This window comes from Carassius gibelio, chromosome A16 (assembly GCF_023724105.1).
Source record: "Carassius gibelio isolate Cgi1373 ecotype wild population from Czech Republic chromosome A16, carGib1.2-hapl.c, whole genome shotgun sequence".
Lineage (NCBI taxonomy): Eukaryota > Metazoa > Chordata > Actinopteri > Cypriniformes > Cyprinidae > Carassius > Carassius gibelio.
The window spans coordinates 23,725,172-23,743,807 of record NC_068386.1 but is presented as its reverse complement, the minus strand read 5'-3'; the positions used below and the strand labels follow the sequence as shown (position 1 = coordinate 23,743,807).

The 18,636-nt window shown below is 37.2% G+C and overlaps 1 protein-coding gene across 1 annotated transcript in view; it reads left to right on the top strand.

The window, feature by feature from the left end:
* LOC128030870 (glutamate receptor ionotropic, kainate 3-like) overlaps nt 1-18,636 on the top strand; it is a 117,161-nt gene that overhangs the window by 47,568 nt on the left and 50,957 nt on the right. Inside the window, exons 2-5 of the mRNA XM_052618937.1 lie at nt 12,086-12,259; nt 13,188-13,445; nt 14,570-14,751; nt 17,826-17,879. Of these exons, the coding sequence (XP_052474897.1) occupies nt 12,086-12,259; nt 13,188-13,445; nt 14,570-14,751; nt 17,826-17,879 (668 nt within the window). The remainder of the gene's footprint in view (nt 1-12,085; nt 12,260-13,187; nt 13,446-14,569; nt 14,752-17,825; nt 17,880-18,636) is intronic.

Sequence of the window (18,636 nt, the reverse complement as noted above, 5' to 3'; positions counted from 1 at the left end):
GATAAAAACAACAACAAAAAATTTCAAACTGCAATAAATCCATTGAATCAATATGAAAGTTATTTTTCATATTGAAACTGTTGAAAATACACAACATAATCACAAGATCCACAGATGACAGCCTCTTAACTTGGTCAAAACTAATCTTATATACAGGATTAGGACTAAAATGGACTAAAAATACATTAATCAGTCATCATTCCCAAAATTAATTCAACGGGTCACCTTGTAAAAGTGCACCCTAAAAGTGCATTCATCTTTGTTATGTTAAATTAATTTATTATTAATGTCATTAATAAAATCAATAAAACTGACAAACTACGCTATATCGCGTTCATAATCAAATATGTTTCTATGATAATAAACCAATCAATTCAGTCTGGTCATGTACCATTTGTTCTAAAAATGGCTATAATCAGACCACTACTCAAGAAACCTACCCTGGACCCTCAAACTCTTGCTAATTATAGGCCGATATCCAACTTACCATTCCTTTCAAAGGTTTTGGAGAAAGTAGTTGCCAGGCACCTTCACGATCACCTCAAGTACAACAACCTTTTTGAAAAGTTTCAGTCTGGCTTTCGTTCCGCCCACAGCACAGAAACAGCCTTAGTGAGAGTGACAAATGACCTGCTAATGACAGCTGATGCGGGTTCACCATCACTCCTTGTCCTCTTGGACCTCTCTGCAGCTTTTGACACCGTTGACCACGGTATACTTCTTAAACGGCTGCACCACTCTATTGGTCTCAATAACACCGTCCTGCGCTGGTTTGAGTCATATCTCACAGATAGATCTGAATTTGTGGCCATGGGAAGCTCTAGGTCACGTTTACACGCTGTTGATTGCGGGGTTCCACAGGGCTCAGTTCTTGGACCTATTTTGTTCATTCTTTACATGTTACCCCTCGGTAAAGTCATCAGTCGTTTGGGAATTTCGTTCCATTGTTACGCTGATGATACACAATTATACATCAAAACTGACACTCATTCATCAACTTCATCAACAATTTTAGCAACAGTCACTGCCTGTTTGGAGGAAATAAGGGCATGGATGACTCATAACTTTCTCCAGCTGAATAGTTTAAAGACAGAAGCTATCCTCATTGGTTCCCCTCATCAGATCAGATCATCTTCCATAACCTGCATTACATTCTCTGGCCAGGATATTCCCCTATCATCATTAGTCACCAATCTTGGTGTCAAGTTTGATCTTCATTTAACCTTTGAGGCGCACATTAAACATCTTTGTAAAACATCTTTTCTCCACCTCAGGAATATAGCCAGACTCCGCCCCACACTTACCCTACATGATGCTGAGAAACTCATTCACGCCTTTGTCTCCTCAAGATTGGATTATTGTAACGCTCTTCTCATCGGGATTCCTAGCAAGAGCATCCAGAAACTCCAGCACATACAAAACAGTGCCGCTCGGATCCTGATGAGAGTGCGTAAATATGAACACATCACACCAATTCTTCGATCTTTGCATTGGCTTCCCATTTCTGCCCGGATTGAGTATAAAGTCTCCCTTCTCACACATCAGTGCATCCATGGCAATGCCCCCAGTTACCTTCAAGAACTCCTTACTCCACAGACTTCAGTACGTTCCCTCCGCTCCACAAATACCCACCGGCTCCGTCCCCCTAAGACTAAGTCCCGTACAATTGGGGACAGAACCTTCTGTGCCGCGGCCCCTCGGCTCTGGAATGCTCTTCCTGAACACTTGAGGGCTCCACAAACGACAAATGGTTTTAAAAAGGACTTAAAAACGTATCTTTTTAAAAAAAAATTCAATGTTTAAAACTTTTTTTCATGTTTAAATTTTGTTAGTTTTAGTTGGCAGTTGTTTTTTAACTTAATTTTTAGATTGTTTTTTTTTTTATTTTATTTTTTTTATTTATTTATTTATTTTTTTCTGCTTTTATTGTAGCACTTTGAGATTTTCTTTAAAATGTAAAGTGCTTTATAAATAAAATGTATTATTATTATTATTATTATTATTATTATGTTTCATCTAATAAACACAATATTGCATAGTATCAATCTCCGGCTCTGTGTATTAAATAACGCCCCATCTGAAAGCACGTGAAGGAGATTTAATAGTACTATTAATTACAGAACCTTTTTTATTTATGAGATGCGCAAAACAATCACATGTGATTTATCATACAGTCTTTGTTTGTTGATCACAAAGTACCAAGTAGATGAGGAAAATTAGGATGTGGGTGTATTTCAAGCACCGCCATTCAAATCTTGAGTGTGTGGAATGGTGCACTGTGATTGGTTGAGCCGATATATCACATTGTGCAGAGAAGGGAGACTGGCGTTTGTTGCAGTTTGGGAAACAAAAGGAGAAAACATGACCTAATTAGGGCTGCACGTTCTCAAGTTTTTCATTAACCGTTAACCGAGGCCCTTAGCGGTTAATACTCGGTTAACCATAGTGTGCCATAGTAACCATAACCATAGTAATTTCCGGACATTGGCCGAAAAAAAAAAAGGAATGTCCGACAAAATTTAATCTCTCCGGTCAAATTGTCCTATTAAAACTGCCTAATAATGCCGCCCATTAACACAATCTGAATTTGAGAATAAGCCTAAAATGTATAAGGCAAAAGGTAACAAGCAGACTCCGCGGCCGCCTCGCTAAGGCTATGACTATGTTTGACACGTACAATATTTGAAAATCGATAATTATTTATTTATTTAAATTACATTTATATCTGAATTTATGTCAACCTATAGACTTTCAAATATCAAAATGTCATGAATTAATATGTATTTTTGTACAAAATGACATATAAACATATTTTCCTATTATACTTTGCCTGGAAACGCTTCCAACAAGGCGTCGGTTCTATTTCTAGCATGCACGCGTCGAGCCGCGCCTGAGCCGCGCGTCTCACGCAGGCAGTCGGCAAGCTCTAACCTGTTAACATGGGAACCGAATTAAAAACAGACAAGCCACGCAGCTGAGATGCTTTCGCCACGCATCCAGTGTGTCCTGACCGGCCTAATGATGCCCGGGTGTTGGCTGTTGAGATTACAACAACGAGGTTGTACTTGAAGTATATCTAAGCACTGTATTGCAATACTTGCATTTTGCACCGTCACTCGTATTAGCCCGCTTCATATTAGAAAAATGACTTCTTCTTGTGGACATTACAAATGTCTGGGAGCGCTCTGGCGGTCTCTGGTGGTGCAAAAATGTATTACAACTAAATTCAATGCACGCCATTGACGTCACTTAACCGAGCAAAATGTTTCACTCGGTTACACGATTTTTAACGGTTAATCGGTTAACCGGCTAACCATGGACAGCCCTAGACCTAATAATTCGGCAAATATCGTCTTTTCAGTATTAACCAGATACAATACTGATTTTGGTGGAAACTAATTTAATTTTTATTTTTTAAATGGCGTTCATCGCGTTTTATAACTAAACTCTTCATATGTATATGTATATATATATATATATATATATATATATATATATATATATATATATATATATATATATATATATATATATATATATATGGGGGGGGGGGGGGGTTAGAAGGTATAATAAAACAGAAGTCAACTGCAATTAGGAAATAAATAAATGGAATGTAGTTAATTTGCAAATAATACAGAATAAATTATTCAATTATATACCAGCCAAAGTCCAGAAGCAAAAAGACATTGACAAAATAAGAAACAGAAGCCAGAGTCTGTTGAACAAAGCTTATAAACAGTCCTCCTCTCATTCTCTACTTTAGGAGCTTTATATTGCATTTGTAAGTAAAAATATGCAAGAAACCTATCAATTTGTTCTATAATCTGAGAGTCAGTACGTTGAGTTTAAGGAATAGATTATGTCTGTTTCTCCCGCTGTAATACTTCTGCACTCATTCATTTGAGACAGACGGCGAGTTCTCCTCTTGTTTTCTTTGGGGAATTGTCAGATGGAAGGGGATAACAGGGCAATACAGCTTACTTAATTGGTCAGTGTTGTGCACAATGCTGGTTGTTTGCCGTAATTGTTTAGTGCGGTCTATTGTCTGTTGCTTTCTCCTCTGCCATTGTGTGGCAGAGTACCTTCAGCTTCCAGGGAGCAGCGCAGCTATTCACAGGCATGCTGGGAAAGCGACCAGGGGAGTGTTGTGCTACAGAAGAGCTCCCTCTAGAAAAGCTCAGCCTTCATGCAGACATTCATCCAAAACATAATGATATTGTCTCATTGTTGGACTTTTGGCTGAGCTGTGCTTGGCTGTGTGTGGTGAGTGTGTAAGCGTTCAGACTGGTACAGTATATTTGGGTACAAGGCACCGATAGAGCCACCGGACTGCAGGGTCGTGTCAGTTGACCTACGGCTGTAAACTTGCTTTGAGTGTCAATGGATTTTTTTGGAGTTGTAATGTTATGCAAATCCATACAGTATGGTAAGGGGAAAACAGAATGAATGTTCTGTTATTCTTTTTTTTTCTATATTTTCTCAGTTACACTCTAGGATACCTTTCATTGAGTAAATTAACATTACAACATTATTTACTGTACTGCTTAACAGATTAAAGTTAATAAGTTAACAGAAATGTCATAACAATTGGATAACCAAATTTTTCCATGGGGCTTATGGGTGTAATTGCAATACTTATTTTTATATAGCAGCCAGGAACAGTGAATGAAACTGGCTGGAAATTGATTTTGTGCCTCTCTGTGATGGCATCACAAGGCATCACTCACTCAGATGTCAGAATTCTGAAAGGGATGTAGATTTGTAAGAGTGAATGGAAGTAGGCAGGTGTTGATCCTGTGACTGTTCTATATGCAAGCATCAATGTCTTGATCTTGATGCAAGCCGCAAACGCTAACTAGTGCAGGGCGATAAAGAGAGGTGTGATGTGGGTCCTTTAGGGCTCATTGATGATTAGTCTTGTCGCTGCAATTAATGATCATTTGAAGAGGTTTCATTACCCAAGATGGAAGTCCAGTTTAAAGAGCACTGTAGTGTTCCAGCCTTGAAATGACAAGGGCCTGGACAAAAAGTTGTGTAACATGCTCTGATAGGAAGGCCCTGATCTTTTTGATGTTGTGCAATGCAAACCAAGATCAAACTTTTTTCTATTTTTCCTAATTTATATTATTATTATTATTATTATAGCAGATGTATGATTATCCTTTTGTTTTGAACTACAGAGAATATATATATATATATATATAAGTACAAAAACATAAATAAATAATAGTAATAATAATAATAATAATATAAATCCAAGGGATCATTAAGATTTGTAATGTGTTTTAAATAAATTTATCAAGGCTGCATTATTTGATCCGAAATACAGAAAAAATACAGCTGAATTTTCAGCATCAATACTCTTCGGTGTCACATGATCCTTCAATTCAATTCAGTTCAATTCAGTTCAATTCAATTCAATTGAACATGATCCTTCAGAAATCATTCCAATATGTTGATTCGTTTTCAATGTTGGAAACTGCTTTTCTTCTTCTTTTTATTTATTTTGGAAACTGTGGTAATGTTTTTTTTTTCAGGATTATTTGATGAATAAAGTAAAAAATACAGATTTAGTTTAAATATATAAATCTTTTCTAACAATATAAGTCTTTATTATCACTTAAAAAATACAATACAATACAGACACAAACTTTTGAACAGTAGTGTATTGTTACAAATATTGATTGGACAGCTATCCAGTCCGTTGTGATTGGCCGAATACCTCAAGCATGAGATAGAAATGTAACATCCCTTACCATACTGTGATGCTGTGTACCGCTACGAGACATAACCAATAAAACCCATTTCAAACGAGGCATTTAAGCAGCCAGTCTTTTTACGTGCTGCATTGCATCACACCGATAAGAGAAATGACAAACAACAAGCACCACTCTACACTGCTCAAAACTTGCATTTGAATCATCAGTGGCAAATTATTAAATATAAAAACATACTTACAGGCTGTGACTTAGAACAGCTTCATTGTAGGTCCATGAAAGAGTCATCCATAAAATGCATTGAACACACATAAATATTTGGGTTGAACTGTTCTGGAACAATGTTGTAAATACAACTTAACCACTGATTTCTAGTTGTGTCCAATTTTAGCTTTTGCAATGAAACACAGCGTCTCCATGACATGGTGGCAGCAACAATATTTCAGAGAGAATTAAAGTTACACCTTTTTTCTTTGCGTGAACATCTGGGCAGTGTTATGCAAATTTTCCAACACAGTAACGTTGACATGTGGGGGCGTGTTTAAACGAGGCGTTTTAGGAGGGCATGGATGAATCTTAACTTTTCAATATAATATCTCTTTGGGTTTTGAGAACTTTAGGGATCTTATCTATGCATGAACAGCTTGTAAAACTCCAAAGAGAAAGGATAACTTTTTTTAAGCATTAAACTGCTATTTTTTTTTTTATCTATTTTTGTTGTTGTTGTTGCTGTCAGGAATCCTTATAAAATAACCCTTCAGGGACACATGGTTGTCAAAGCAGTGACGACTCAGCTTCAGACCTCACCCAGATTCATAGTAACCCATCCGTCCCCCTCACTGTCTCAATGAAAGGCTCTATAGGTAAACAGAGGATTAATCAGGGTTTCAGCTATGTACATTAGTCTAAGTAGTGGCGAACCTGCCCGCCGCTCCTTAAGCATGTACTAAATGATTTTTGAAACACACTTTTGACAGCAGTGTCTGACAAAATCCCAAAACACACTTGTAGCCAATCAGCAGTACGGGGGCGTATCTTGTCCTGATAGCAAGAAGAGTGGACACACAGGACACATATTACATTTACATTTAGTCATTTAGTAGATGCTTTTATTCAAAATTAGCATATTAGTAGATCGACTGTAGATTGAGAGATATGGCAGATAAAAAAAGAGGAAAATATCAGAGAAAAAAAAAACATTAAAAAGAAGGGTTATAATCAGGTAAGAGGCAGGACCCATGCAAATATCGGAGCAGCTTTCAAATGGTGGAGAGAAACTCTAGGATTGGGAAGGGCTCAAATCAGACCCCGAGGTTGCGTTGTTTCTTTTTGATAGGTGAGTAACATTGATTTTTCCTTGTTTCACACAACCATGTTATCCATGTTGGCTTTTGTTTGAATATGCTCGTGTCTTCACTTGTTTACGTGTGGGGTGAAGATTTCAAAATAGGGGCCAAGCACGGTGGTCGAGAGAGCTCAACGCGCTGCAACTTCACAAAACACATTCAAATATAAAAAGCACCAACAAATTAAGAAAGCATCTTTGTGCTGCAAATACTCAAACACAACGAAATACAAAAACAAGCTTCAAAACCTCACAACACAAACAAATACAGAAACGAGCTGCAAATACTCAACAAAAACAAAATTACCCCAACAAAACTAAAATTTACCTTTTTTTTCCCCGTATTGATTAACATTTGTATAACCACAGCTGTATAAATAACATGGTTAAACTACGGTTAGAGTAGTAAATCCATGGTTAATTTTTGCATGATTACAGTAACCATTTGCTTTTTTATATAATAAATGTATTAATTCATTAAATAATTTCAATAGTAAAACCACAGGCTATGGTTAGTTTTTGTAAGGTAAGTTGTAAAAGTTAGCCAGCTTACATAACCGTTCACAGTTACAGTAATTATCAACGTGTAACTGAAATGATCAAATGTGTATTTAGTCAGCTTATTTTGGCTAATAATATCTTAATATTTTTGTGTATCCACACAAAAAACAACAACAAAAAAATAAAATAAAATAAAGAATCATGTGATCAGGATGTTAAAATAAACAAACATATTTTCAGAGCAAACATTGATAAATTATGTTCGAGCCATATTTGTCACTTTACGGTTCCCTTAAATATATCTGATGTGATCTATGTTTTTGCAGCACATTTCTTTATTTGATGGTATTGTGAGTATTTGCAGCACGTGTTGTCAAACTGATGAAGATGTTATCTTAATTTGCAGGTGTTTTTTCTCATTTGCAGCGCATTTAGCTCTCTCGGCCACTGTAGCAGGTCCTGTTGGGGTATGGGTGTGTTTGTTTTGGTGCTAAAGAACCGGGTAAGGGCAGACGCAGGCTGAAGCACAATAATAATCTAACCATTAATTTATACCCACCAATCACTACACGCTGTTCTATGTCGATAATCACACATTACAATGGTCCTGCCACTGATGTTTATGTTCTCTGTTTGTGTACAGTATGTGCTGTGATTCCTGACCCCAGGGTCCTATGAGGAGCTGGTAGCTGCCTCAATTGTGGCTTTAGCGGTAACCATAATGATCATATACAGGTGCATCTCAAAAAAATTTAATATCATGGAAAAATTCTTTATTGTTGGTCACTTCATTTAAAAAAGCGAACTTTCTTATATTCTAGATTCATTGCACACAAACTGAAAGTTTTTTGTTTTAATTCTGATGGTTACCACTTGCAGTTTAGAAAAATAACAATAATAATTAAGCATCTCAAAAAAATTGAATATTTTCAAAGATCAATAAAAAATTTTTTTTACAAAACATAAATGTTCAAAGATCTCCAAAGCGGGTTTAATTATGCACTCAATACTTGGTTGGGGCTCCTTTTGCAGGAATTACTGCTTCAATACAGCATGGCATGGAGGTGATCAGTCTGTGGCACTGCTGAGGCATTATTGAAGCCCAGGTTGCTTAGACAGCAGTCTTCAGCTCCTCTGTATTGTTTGTTACTTATCTTGCTCTTCACAGTACCCCATAGATTCTCTGTGAGGTTCAGGTCAGGTGAGTTGGCTGGCCAATCAGGCTGGCCTTGATGCGCTGATTCTGGCTTCAGTCCACTCCTTGTGAAGCTCTCCCAAATTCTTGAATTGACTTTTCCTGACAGTCTTCCCAAGGCTGTGGTCATCCCTGTTGCTTGTGGACCTTTTCCTACCACACTTTTTCCTTGCAGTCAACTTTCTATGAATATATTTTGATACAGCACTCTGTGAACAGCCCTTTCTGCAATGACCTTCTGTGGCTTTCTGTGGCTTTATGATCATCTTCTGGATAACTGTTGCATGTTTTAAACTAGCCCAAGAGGTACCCAGTATTTATTTTCAAAATTAATAAAACTCATCAAGCTCAAAATAGAATATTCTAATTTTTTGAGATACTGAATTTTTTAATTTTCCTAAGCTGTAAGTTGTAACCATCAGAATAAAAAAGAAAAAAAAGAAAAATAACAACTCTTGAAATATTTCAGTTTGTATGCAATGGATGAATAATCCATAATAAGTTTGCTTTTTTTAATTAAAATACCTTTTCTATGATATTAACATTTTTTTTGAGATGCACCTGTACTATCATCTATGACTGAGCTTGTGATTTTTATGGACTGAAAAAAAAAATGGACTGCTGGACAGCTTGGTCAGGTTAAAAAAATCGTATCTGCACCCCTGAGTATTTCACCACCAGCTATGATGCAAATCATGTACTAAAATGCAGTGGGAGGAGCAAACGACATACACAGTGGGGTGGCATTAGGCCTCAGAGAGTGTTTTATTAATAGAAAAATAACCAAAACAGGTAATACAATTGTCCAAAGGGGAAATTGTCAAAAATAAACAGGGGATCTGGTGTCCTCGTCGCAGGGTATGTGAAAGGCACGTAGTGTTCAGTAATGAAGGCTCCAGGTAAGGGGCAGAGTCTGCATCCTTCTCATTGCCCTCGGTGCTTGAAAGGAATAAACGGCCTGGCATCCTGGCCTGACAGGCGTGTAACAGGTGCAGTCCTCACCCAGACCAGGAGTCCGGCAGCTCACGTCTCTGGTGGAGCCTCTACGCATCCATTCTGGACCCACGAGGACACCAGCGTGCATGCACGGGGAAGAGACCCGAGGAGAGGTACGGTCGGCATTTAAACAGCGGTAGTGATGAGGCTCCAATTACACCAGGTGTTCCCCAACACACGGTCACAGCCCTGGCTCTTCCAGCGCCCCTCCTCTCTCACACACCCACTCCTGTTGGGGGCCCGATTAAGAGACGGGATGACGTTGATAATTTGGGGGGGAGGCAGCCGACTTGTCACAAAAGGTTTCTATAATTGTGTTGCTATTTACAGCCTTACTTTGCAATGCTTTAAAAACTAATGGATTGTAAAGAGGTCTGTCTATTGGCAGCTGTATTAGTAAAGGTAGCAGCTGTAATGAGTACATGTTATCTCTACTAGGCTATAACCCAAGAGATTAATTAGGCTGCCTTTGTGAAGCTGTTTCAAAACAGGAAACGACTTAATATATCAACTTAAAATGAGTGATGTTAGAGAATGATGTGCAAGAAATCTCAGATCAAAAGTTACAGCTCAGTTTACATTTAGTCCTTTAAAGAGCCCATTTAGCACAGAGCCATACATCAGCATAACTATCCTGTGCCATTAGCTTTATCTGTTTATCCACAGAGATTCTCCTGATCGGAAACAAAGCTTCTTCTCTGTTGACTGATGGAGGAGTCACAAGCATGTTGCTTTATGGCTTGCATATCTGGAAACAACTGCATTCATTGTAAAGCTATTTGCTGTTTTTTATTTTATTTTATTTTTTTCCCACAGCAGCTGATCTCCCTTTTTATTAAATCTAATTTAGTGCTTCCGAGCAATGCACATTTTATCCTCTTAATAGTCAAATTACTATATACTCCAGCAATTACTTAATGTACTCTAATGAGATTTCCCCACAAAATGGCAGGATTCATTTGTTTTAATGCGCCGGGGCTCTTTCCAGGGAGTTTATGCATCATGTCCCTTCAGAAGTCAAGCAGCGCTGGAGTCATAAATAGTGTGCATGGCTCAGGGGATGCTGCGTTGCTCTCTGGATTGTCGGCCTGTGATCTCCCCTGCAGCCTCGTACTTGAGCTCTTCTCCTCTGGGAGAATAACAGCACTGTTCAGGCCGCTCTTGACCTGTGCTGAGGTCTGACTCAAGAATTCTTAAATATTCAAGTGTTCATCGATCTAGATGCTACAAACTCTGAAAGCAGAATTGCAAATATTGAAAAGGAATGCAAGAATAAAAAAGCCCAAGGGTTCTTCTGTGTTTGGCATGGTGTTTATCTAGTATGCTTATGTACTAAACAAACTTTCCACGAATTGGGCTTGTGTCCCATTGCTGTTCTTTTTTAAAGCATTACATGGACTAATTCCAATTGTATGCATTTATTTATTGTTTGTTTGTGAAACTATTATATGTGTGAGATTAATATTCGAGTGATGTGAAATAAGAGAGAGATGGCCTGGAAGGGGATCATTTGAACACAAAATATTATGTAACTATTAAATGACTATTTTGTAGACTATTTGTGGAAGGTGCTAATCATATTTTAAATCCCAAACAGCATGAACTGATAATACGTGAAATTGAATTCTGTACAACCGAACAAACTTTGCCCTTCCAATATTTCTCTCTGCTCATATGTCTTTGGCTTCCAGACCGTCAAATCGCTGATGTACTCTGGAAAGGCGCAGCAGGTCTAACAGTATTAATCCTCAAGGGCTGAAGATTGCTCAGCGGGCTCCCGATGTTATCATTTTATTGTTTTTATAGGGTTCTATTGCACAGTAAAGTCAATAAACACAGAGTTTACTTCTCCGGCTCTTCTGCTGGTGGAATCTTGTCAGTAAAATGCATTTCTGAGCATCTCAGCAGATTGTTATGAAATGAATTTGTCGAAGTGGCTTTAAACTTTTCAAACTTCCAAAAGCTATAGGCCTGTGTATGAATCAATTTTTATTTTATTTTTTATCAGGGAATGAAAGATGACCCACAGGCCTTAAGGAGGCAAGGTACCTTTGATGAGGCCATTTACTTTTCTCTTTCTCTCTTTGACTCTGCTCATCTCCATTATGGCCTTGAACTTTAAAAGCCTGAGCTGAGACTCTTTTTCTGTTGAGCAGACGAATCGTGTTGCTTAAGCGAGCTAGCCGACAACTCTAAATGCAAAACACCTCCAGAGGTTTGGATGAGGTGCCAGGCTTTGTCTCTGGATTCAGCTTTGGTTCTTTTGAATCAGTGATTTTCTTGTTTGTTTGATTCATTTATTTTTGTTTGTTTGTTGTTGTTTTTTTGTAGGGGGGATTTTTGAACAAATGGATGGACCTGTGGCACTCGTCAGCTCCGAGGAACTGGCTTTTAAATTTGCTGTTAATAATATTAACAGAAACAGGACATTATTGCCCAACACCACGTTAACATATGACATTCAGAGGATTAATATCTATGATAGTTTTGAGGCCTCCAGGAAAGGTAAGTGACGTGAGAATGTGAAGCTGTGTGGCTTTAGACCACAACATGGAACAGTTCACCCAAAAATAAAAATGTGCTGAAAATCATACAAGATTATTTTAAGAAAAGTTTGTTAATCAGGACACCTTTAGAGAAATGTAGCATTACATCACTTGCTCGCCAGCAGATCCTCTGCAGTGAATGGGTGCCGTCAGAATGGGTGTCCAAAAACATGCTTAAAAACATCACAATAATCCACGCCACTCCAGTCCATCAGTGAAATTAAATGCTGCAAGTTTTTTAATAGGCAATCATCTGTGCACATTTCTCTGCCGATTCAGTCATAAAATATGACTTTCACTGCAGTAAGCAATATTATGGATAGAGGAAGTGAAAAAAAAAAAAAATACATATATATATATATACATATATATATATATGAATTTGTTTCGACAAACATGCATTTTTTCACTCCACAAGATTGATGGACTGGAGTGGTGTGGATTACTTGTGGACTATTGCTATTGTGTTATCAGCTGTTTGGACTCTCATTCTGACGGCACCCATTCACTGCAGATGATCCACTGGTGAACAAGTGATGGAATATTACATGAAACATTTCTCCATATTTGTTCTGATGCAAAAACAAACTCATCTGTATCTTGTATAGCCTGAAGGTGAGCAAAATTTCAGCAATATATATATATATATATATATATATATATATATATATATATATAAATATAGGGATAAACTATACCTCTAAGCAAATGTAACTTATAACTCTTTTAGCAGTAAGTAATGACTCGTATGAACTCTAAATGTATTTCTTAGGCCAAAACCTCTGAACACAAACAACATAAGAACAGTAATATTGTGTAACGTACAAAGGAGTATTCTGTATGCAGTAACATTTCTTACCACATGACCCACCGTCTGCTCTCGCCAGCGTGCGACCAGCTGTCTTTAGGTGTAGTTGCCATATTTGGGCCGTCTCACAGCTCCTCATCGAATGCTGTACAGTCGATCTGCAATGCCCTGGAGGTGCCACACATTCAAGTGCGATGGAAACACCACCCGATGGACAACAGGGATACATTTTATGCCAACCTGTACCCGGATTACTCTTCTCTCAGCTACGCTATCTTAGACCTGGTGCAGTTCCTCAAGTGGAAGACAGCCACCGTGGTTTACGATGACAGCACAGGTGAGATATAACGGCTTTATGTCAAGTGTGTCATTGTAAACTCTGCTGCTTGATGAAGTCCTTGCAGCCAAAGTAGGACCGTCACCTTTAAGAGTGTATTTTTGACTCTGTACTTCAGTGATAAGAAGCAGAAGTCTCTTAATTTTCCTGTTGCTGTCAGTCTTCAGCACTCAATAGACTAGAAACTGTTTCCATCAAAGTAATCGAGCAATGCTGCTTCTGACAGGAACAAGAATAGAAAGCAGTTCATCTGGGATGCAAAATATGTGATTAAAAACATATTTATTATTAAAAATACAACCAAGATAACTGCATGTTAAACTGAATGTCTGCTTCATAGTACAAGTTTTCAGAGCCGTGGCACAGAAGGAAGCATTTTGCGCTCAATTTTAGTAGCTCTGCTCACAAGGGACCCGTGTTCGAATCTGGCGAAGGTCATGTCCCAAATTTCCAAATCTTTCTTCATCCAAATTTTACTTGGTTTCTAACTGGTCCAAGCTGTTATTTCTGGTCATTGACTGATCTAACTTGGCCTGGATCAGTTGGTCAACTCAATGGCAAGTACAAATGTCTAGAGATGTGGATCTCAAACTTTTTTTTTATTTCCAGGGGTCTCCTTTGTCCAACATATATGAGGGACTGGGAGATATAAAGTCACAATTGCAAAAAAGAGAAAAAAAAAGTTCTGACTTTATATCTCAGAATTGCAACTTTATGTCTTGCAATTGCGAGTTTATATCACGCAATTCTGACTTTATTTCTCAGAATGGCGAGTTTGTATCAGGCAATTATGAGAAGAAAAAAAATCAGAATTGTGATATTATTATTATTTATTTATTTATTTTTTATAATAAAAAAACATATAAAATTAATCTGTGAATTTAACATAAAATGTCCTGGCAGAAACCTACTAGCACCTTTTCCTAGAAAAAAAAATAATAATAATAATATATATATATATATATATATATATATATATATATATATATATATATATATATAGGTGTCTAGTGATATCAGTATCAGCTATCATGTTCAAAATCCAGTTTGATCTCCCCAGGCTGGTTTGAGCTGGTACTGATATACTAAGTAATTGACTCTGGCCCTCAACTCTTCTTGTGCAGGTTTAATCAGACTCCAGGAGTTAATTATGGCTCCATCCAGGTATAACATCAGGCTGAAGATCCGACAGCTCCCTCTGGACAGCGCGGACACCAGACCTCTGCTCAAAGAGATGAAAAGGAGCAGAGAGTTTCGCATTATCTTCGACTGCAGCCACATAATGGCTGCCCAGATCCTCAAACAAGTGAGTTCACACATTGTGAAAGTGATGCACACTCATATCATACAATCCACTCTCTCAGAATTCAAGCCTGTTTGAAGTTTGAGTTGGGGTCTAGAGAAACTGTATTAGATTTGGATCTGACTTTTTAAATGAAATGTGCTGTATATTTTGCTGGAGGCAGAATGGAGATGAAGCTACACATACATGTGAACATGTATAGTGGCCTCCAAAAGTGTGGATCTGGATGAACTATTCCTTTCATTTCTTTAAATATGTCAATATAATAAAAAATTAAAAATCCATTAAGTAATTTTTCCAATTGCACCCTGATGAAGGCCTGTGTGGGCTGATATGCATTGGGTCTAAAACATGTATCACTCTAATAAAGGCTTCATAATGTTAAAAAAAACATTTGAGATTGGTTGCTGATTTTTGTGACAAAAAAGCTGCTCAAAATGAAAACTACAGTAAAAGTATGTATTCACTTTGTGGTTGTTTGTACTGCTGTAGCCCTAGCATCATTTGTTTGAGGAGACTTCAATGCTTAGGGTACGCAGCCGCAAGAATGAGCTTTCATAGTGTATTAAGTGTATGATTATAAGTATAATTTATATTATAAAGTTATAGTTGTGGGAGATACTATATCATGATGAGATGAAAAAAAAAAAAGTTGAAACTATGAGATAGTAGGTCACAATTATGAAATCAAAAAAATCTAACTTATGAGATACTAACTCAAAATGAGATGAGGTACCAAGTCATGATTATGGCAAAAATGTGAAATTATGGAAAGTTAAAAATATTAAATCCTAAGTTAAAAGTATGGAATATTCAAGTCATCATTATGAGATAAAAAAGGAATAATTTTGAAATAAGACGTGAAAATTAAGTGAACATAATTAAGACATGCAGTTATTTTTTGTCATAAATTAGCACAATGACTTTATATCATAATTTTAACTTTTATGTCATAATTTCAGCTTCGTTATCTTGGAATTATTTAGTTTGTCACAATTATGATATATCAAAGTATTTTATCATGTTGTGCAAATGTACTTACAAAAATCGGGCTGCAAACACTATACTGATTATGAAATTGATGCACTGTATGCATACCCTAGAGTGTGTAAAACCAAAATATATATTTTAGCCTTTAGAGGACTTCCTTTAAACTAAACTGTGACAAATTTAAAGGCTTTGCCTCTAACTGTGCCACTTGCAGGTCATTAAATATTTAGCTATGATCATTGATGTTGCCTATAGTGTATTATGTCATTTAAAATACGTAATAATGTTGAATTCGCTCTTTATATATATATATATATATATATAGTTTTATATCCCTCCATCTCCTACGTGGGACTCGATACTAGCGGTGGGGCGCAGGTGTAGCTCATCTCCAATCACTCCACCGGCCTCACTCCTCGTTCCCACGCCTCTCGGCCTCGCCCCACTCGCCACAATATATATATATATATATATATATATATATATATATATATATATATATATATATATATATATATAGATGTGAAGTGATGATTTAAGTGATGCGTTCACAAACTTGTCCTTGCAACAAAACAAAAGCTCATCTGACATCATCGCAACTGCTATGGAGGATGTCTACCTTGGGTCAAATTGAGACTGAATATACTTTTCTATTTATATTGAAGACAAAAAACACTGTCCAAGCAGCTACTGCTTTAAACCTTGTAGGTTTTTCAAAGGGTCTCCAGACAGTATTTGCTCTTCATTTCATTCAGCGTTGACGCTGCTGCATGTATCTCCCAGGTTTAACTGTAGGCTGTTTCATTTTACATTAGAACTTATGAAAAAGTTGTGTCATTCTCTGTGGCCCGAGTCCTCTTAATAAGCTTAGTCCTGCGGTCACCTGTCTACAACCTGTCTGCGGCTCGTTTTTCTCTGTCAGCCTCTCCTGAACTTCTGTCGGTGCATGTACTCCCCCTCAGGCCAAAAAGAAATAGGAAATGCAGTCGGACACAGAGTCTGTCTGAGCGTCTGTGGACTAAATCCCAGAAGTCTTTAAAAGGCAGTCTGCGCTTGTGGGTGTGTGTGTGTGTGTGCGTGTGTGTGTGTGTGTGCATGAGGGACTGGGAGATATAGAAAGTACAGGCACAGACATAGAAGGGGTTATTTCTGCAACCCATTGTAAGAAATGAAACAGTTTCTGACTTTTCCACAAACTTGAGTGATTACGGTCTAGAGGAGGGAAAGACCTCAGCATAACCTTGAGTTTTCCTCACGGCAGATGGCATAATTAAAGCAGACATACTGTATGAGCACCAAGGGAAAAGTAACCATTTGTATGAACATTTGAAGGAAATGTATTGGGAGTAGCCATGACCAATTTATAAAGCAATTATTATGTTTTAGTTCAGGAAAAGGGGGCCCTATGATTTCCACAGTGCAGAACATATTAACAGAATAATGTAATCCAGACATAAAATTGGAACCAAATAACACTGAATACCATGGAATTTGGTCAAATTTGGCAAAATACATAAATAAATAAATAAATAAATAAACAATAAAATTAAATAAATTATAATTAATTGCATCCAAAATAAAAGTTTGTAAATAAACCATTATAATGCAATCCAACAAACAAATAAATAAATACAATTAATATATAAATAGGGCCCTACAGTAATAGTAAATTAATTCTCATCCTCCTGTTGTTACAAACCGTTTTGTTGAACGTCCCCTTTCTCTTTTATTGTTTGCAAAAGACATTGATATCTTTTGCGTTCAGCAGAAGAACACAAGTTATATTTGGAGCAGCATGAGGGTGACAGGATGTTCATTTCTTTGGGTCATCTATCCCATTCAGGGCCCTTATCACGATTAGAAGCTAGCTGCATTTGCTGTTCTGCTGTATGGTACAGGCAAATCAGAGAGAGACACTGATCAATCAACAGAGTTGAATAATTCTTCATAGATCCGCTATTTTATTCAATCTCATTTGTTGTTCATTGTTTGTGTTGGATGCCACAATGATTGCAAATTACTCTGACATGGCATAGTGACCTTTTTCATTATTTTGTTCTACCTCCCTCCCCTTCCTCTTCCTCCAGGCCCAGATGATGGGGATGATGACAGAGTACTATCACTACATCTTCACCACTCTGGTAATGTACCGCAGTACTAACAGCAAATTGAATGTCATTTGTTCTTGTGCTACTCCCACTTTATTTTTTGATGAATGGCTTTTAATTGCAGATGAGCTTTGGATCCAGTCTGCAATATCAATTTCACTTGACAAAACAGCCTTAATGGAGTTTCCGCCACCCCAGTGTAAAACATTAGCCCTTCCCTCAAGCTCAAATCAACAAAACGTCTTTGAAAAGCCTTTTCAAAGGCAACAACGTGATTGACTTGTGTTCTACCTCTGGATTTTGAAGCTCAGAAGTATAAATTGCAAATCACTGTTTTTGAAGATTTCCTCCCTGTTGCAAACACTTTTTCTCTTGAACACATTTTGGTGTTGATTCTAAATCAAGTGAGCTCCTTCACTGTCCACTACGAAGGCCTCATATAAGACGTATTCAGAATGGTTATTCTAGGATTATTTACAGTTTTCATATTTTGAGTAAGCTTTCATTTTTGAATTTTCAATTTCAATTAAAATATTGTTGTCGTTTTGTATATAGCTTCAATTTTAATTACATGGTTTTTGGTTCAAGTGGCTTTAAAATGCACCTTATGTGTCAAGCATCTGAGTTATGAGAGAGGTTTACTGATCCTTGCTAAAGGCTTGATTACTACCCAACACACTGAAAACTAATCAGCTGTGTGTTTTTCATTAGACTATTAAATTTTTTAGCCCATGTAAATTGATCTATGATGTTTTCACACATTTATTGTTCATTATGATAAATCGACCAT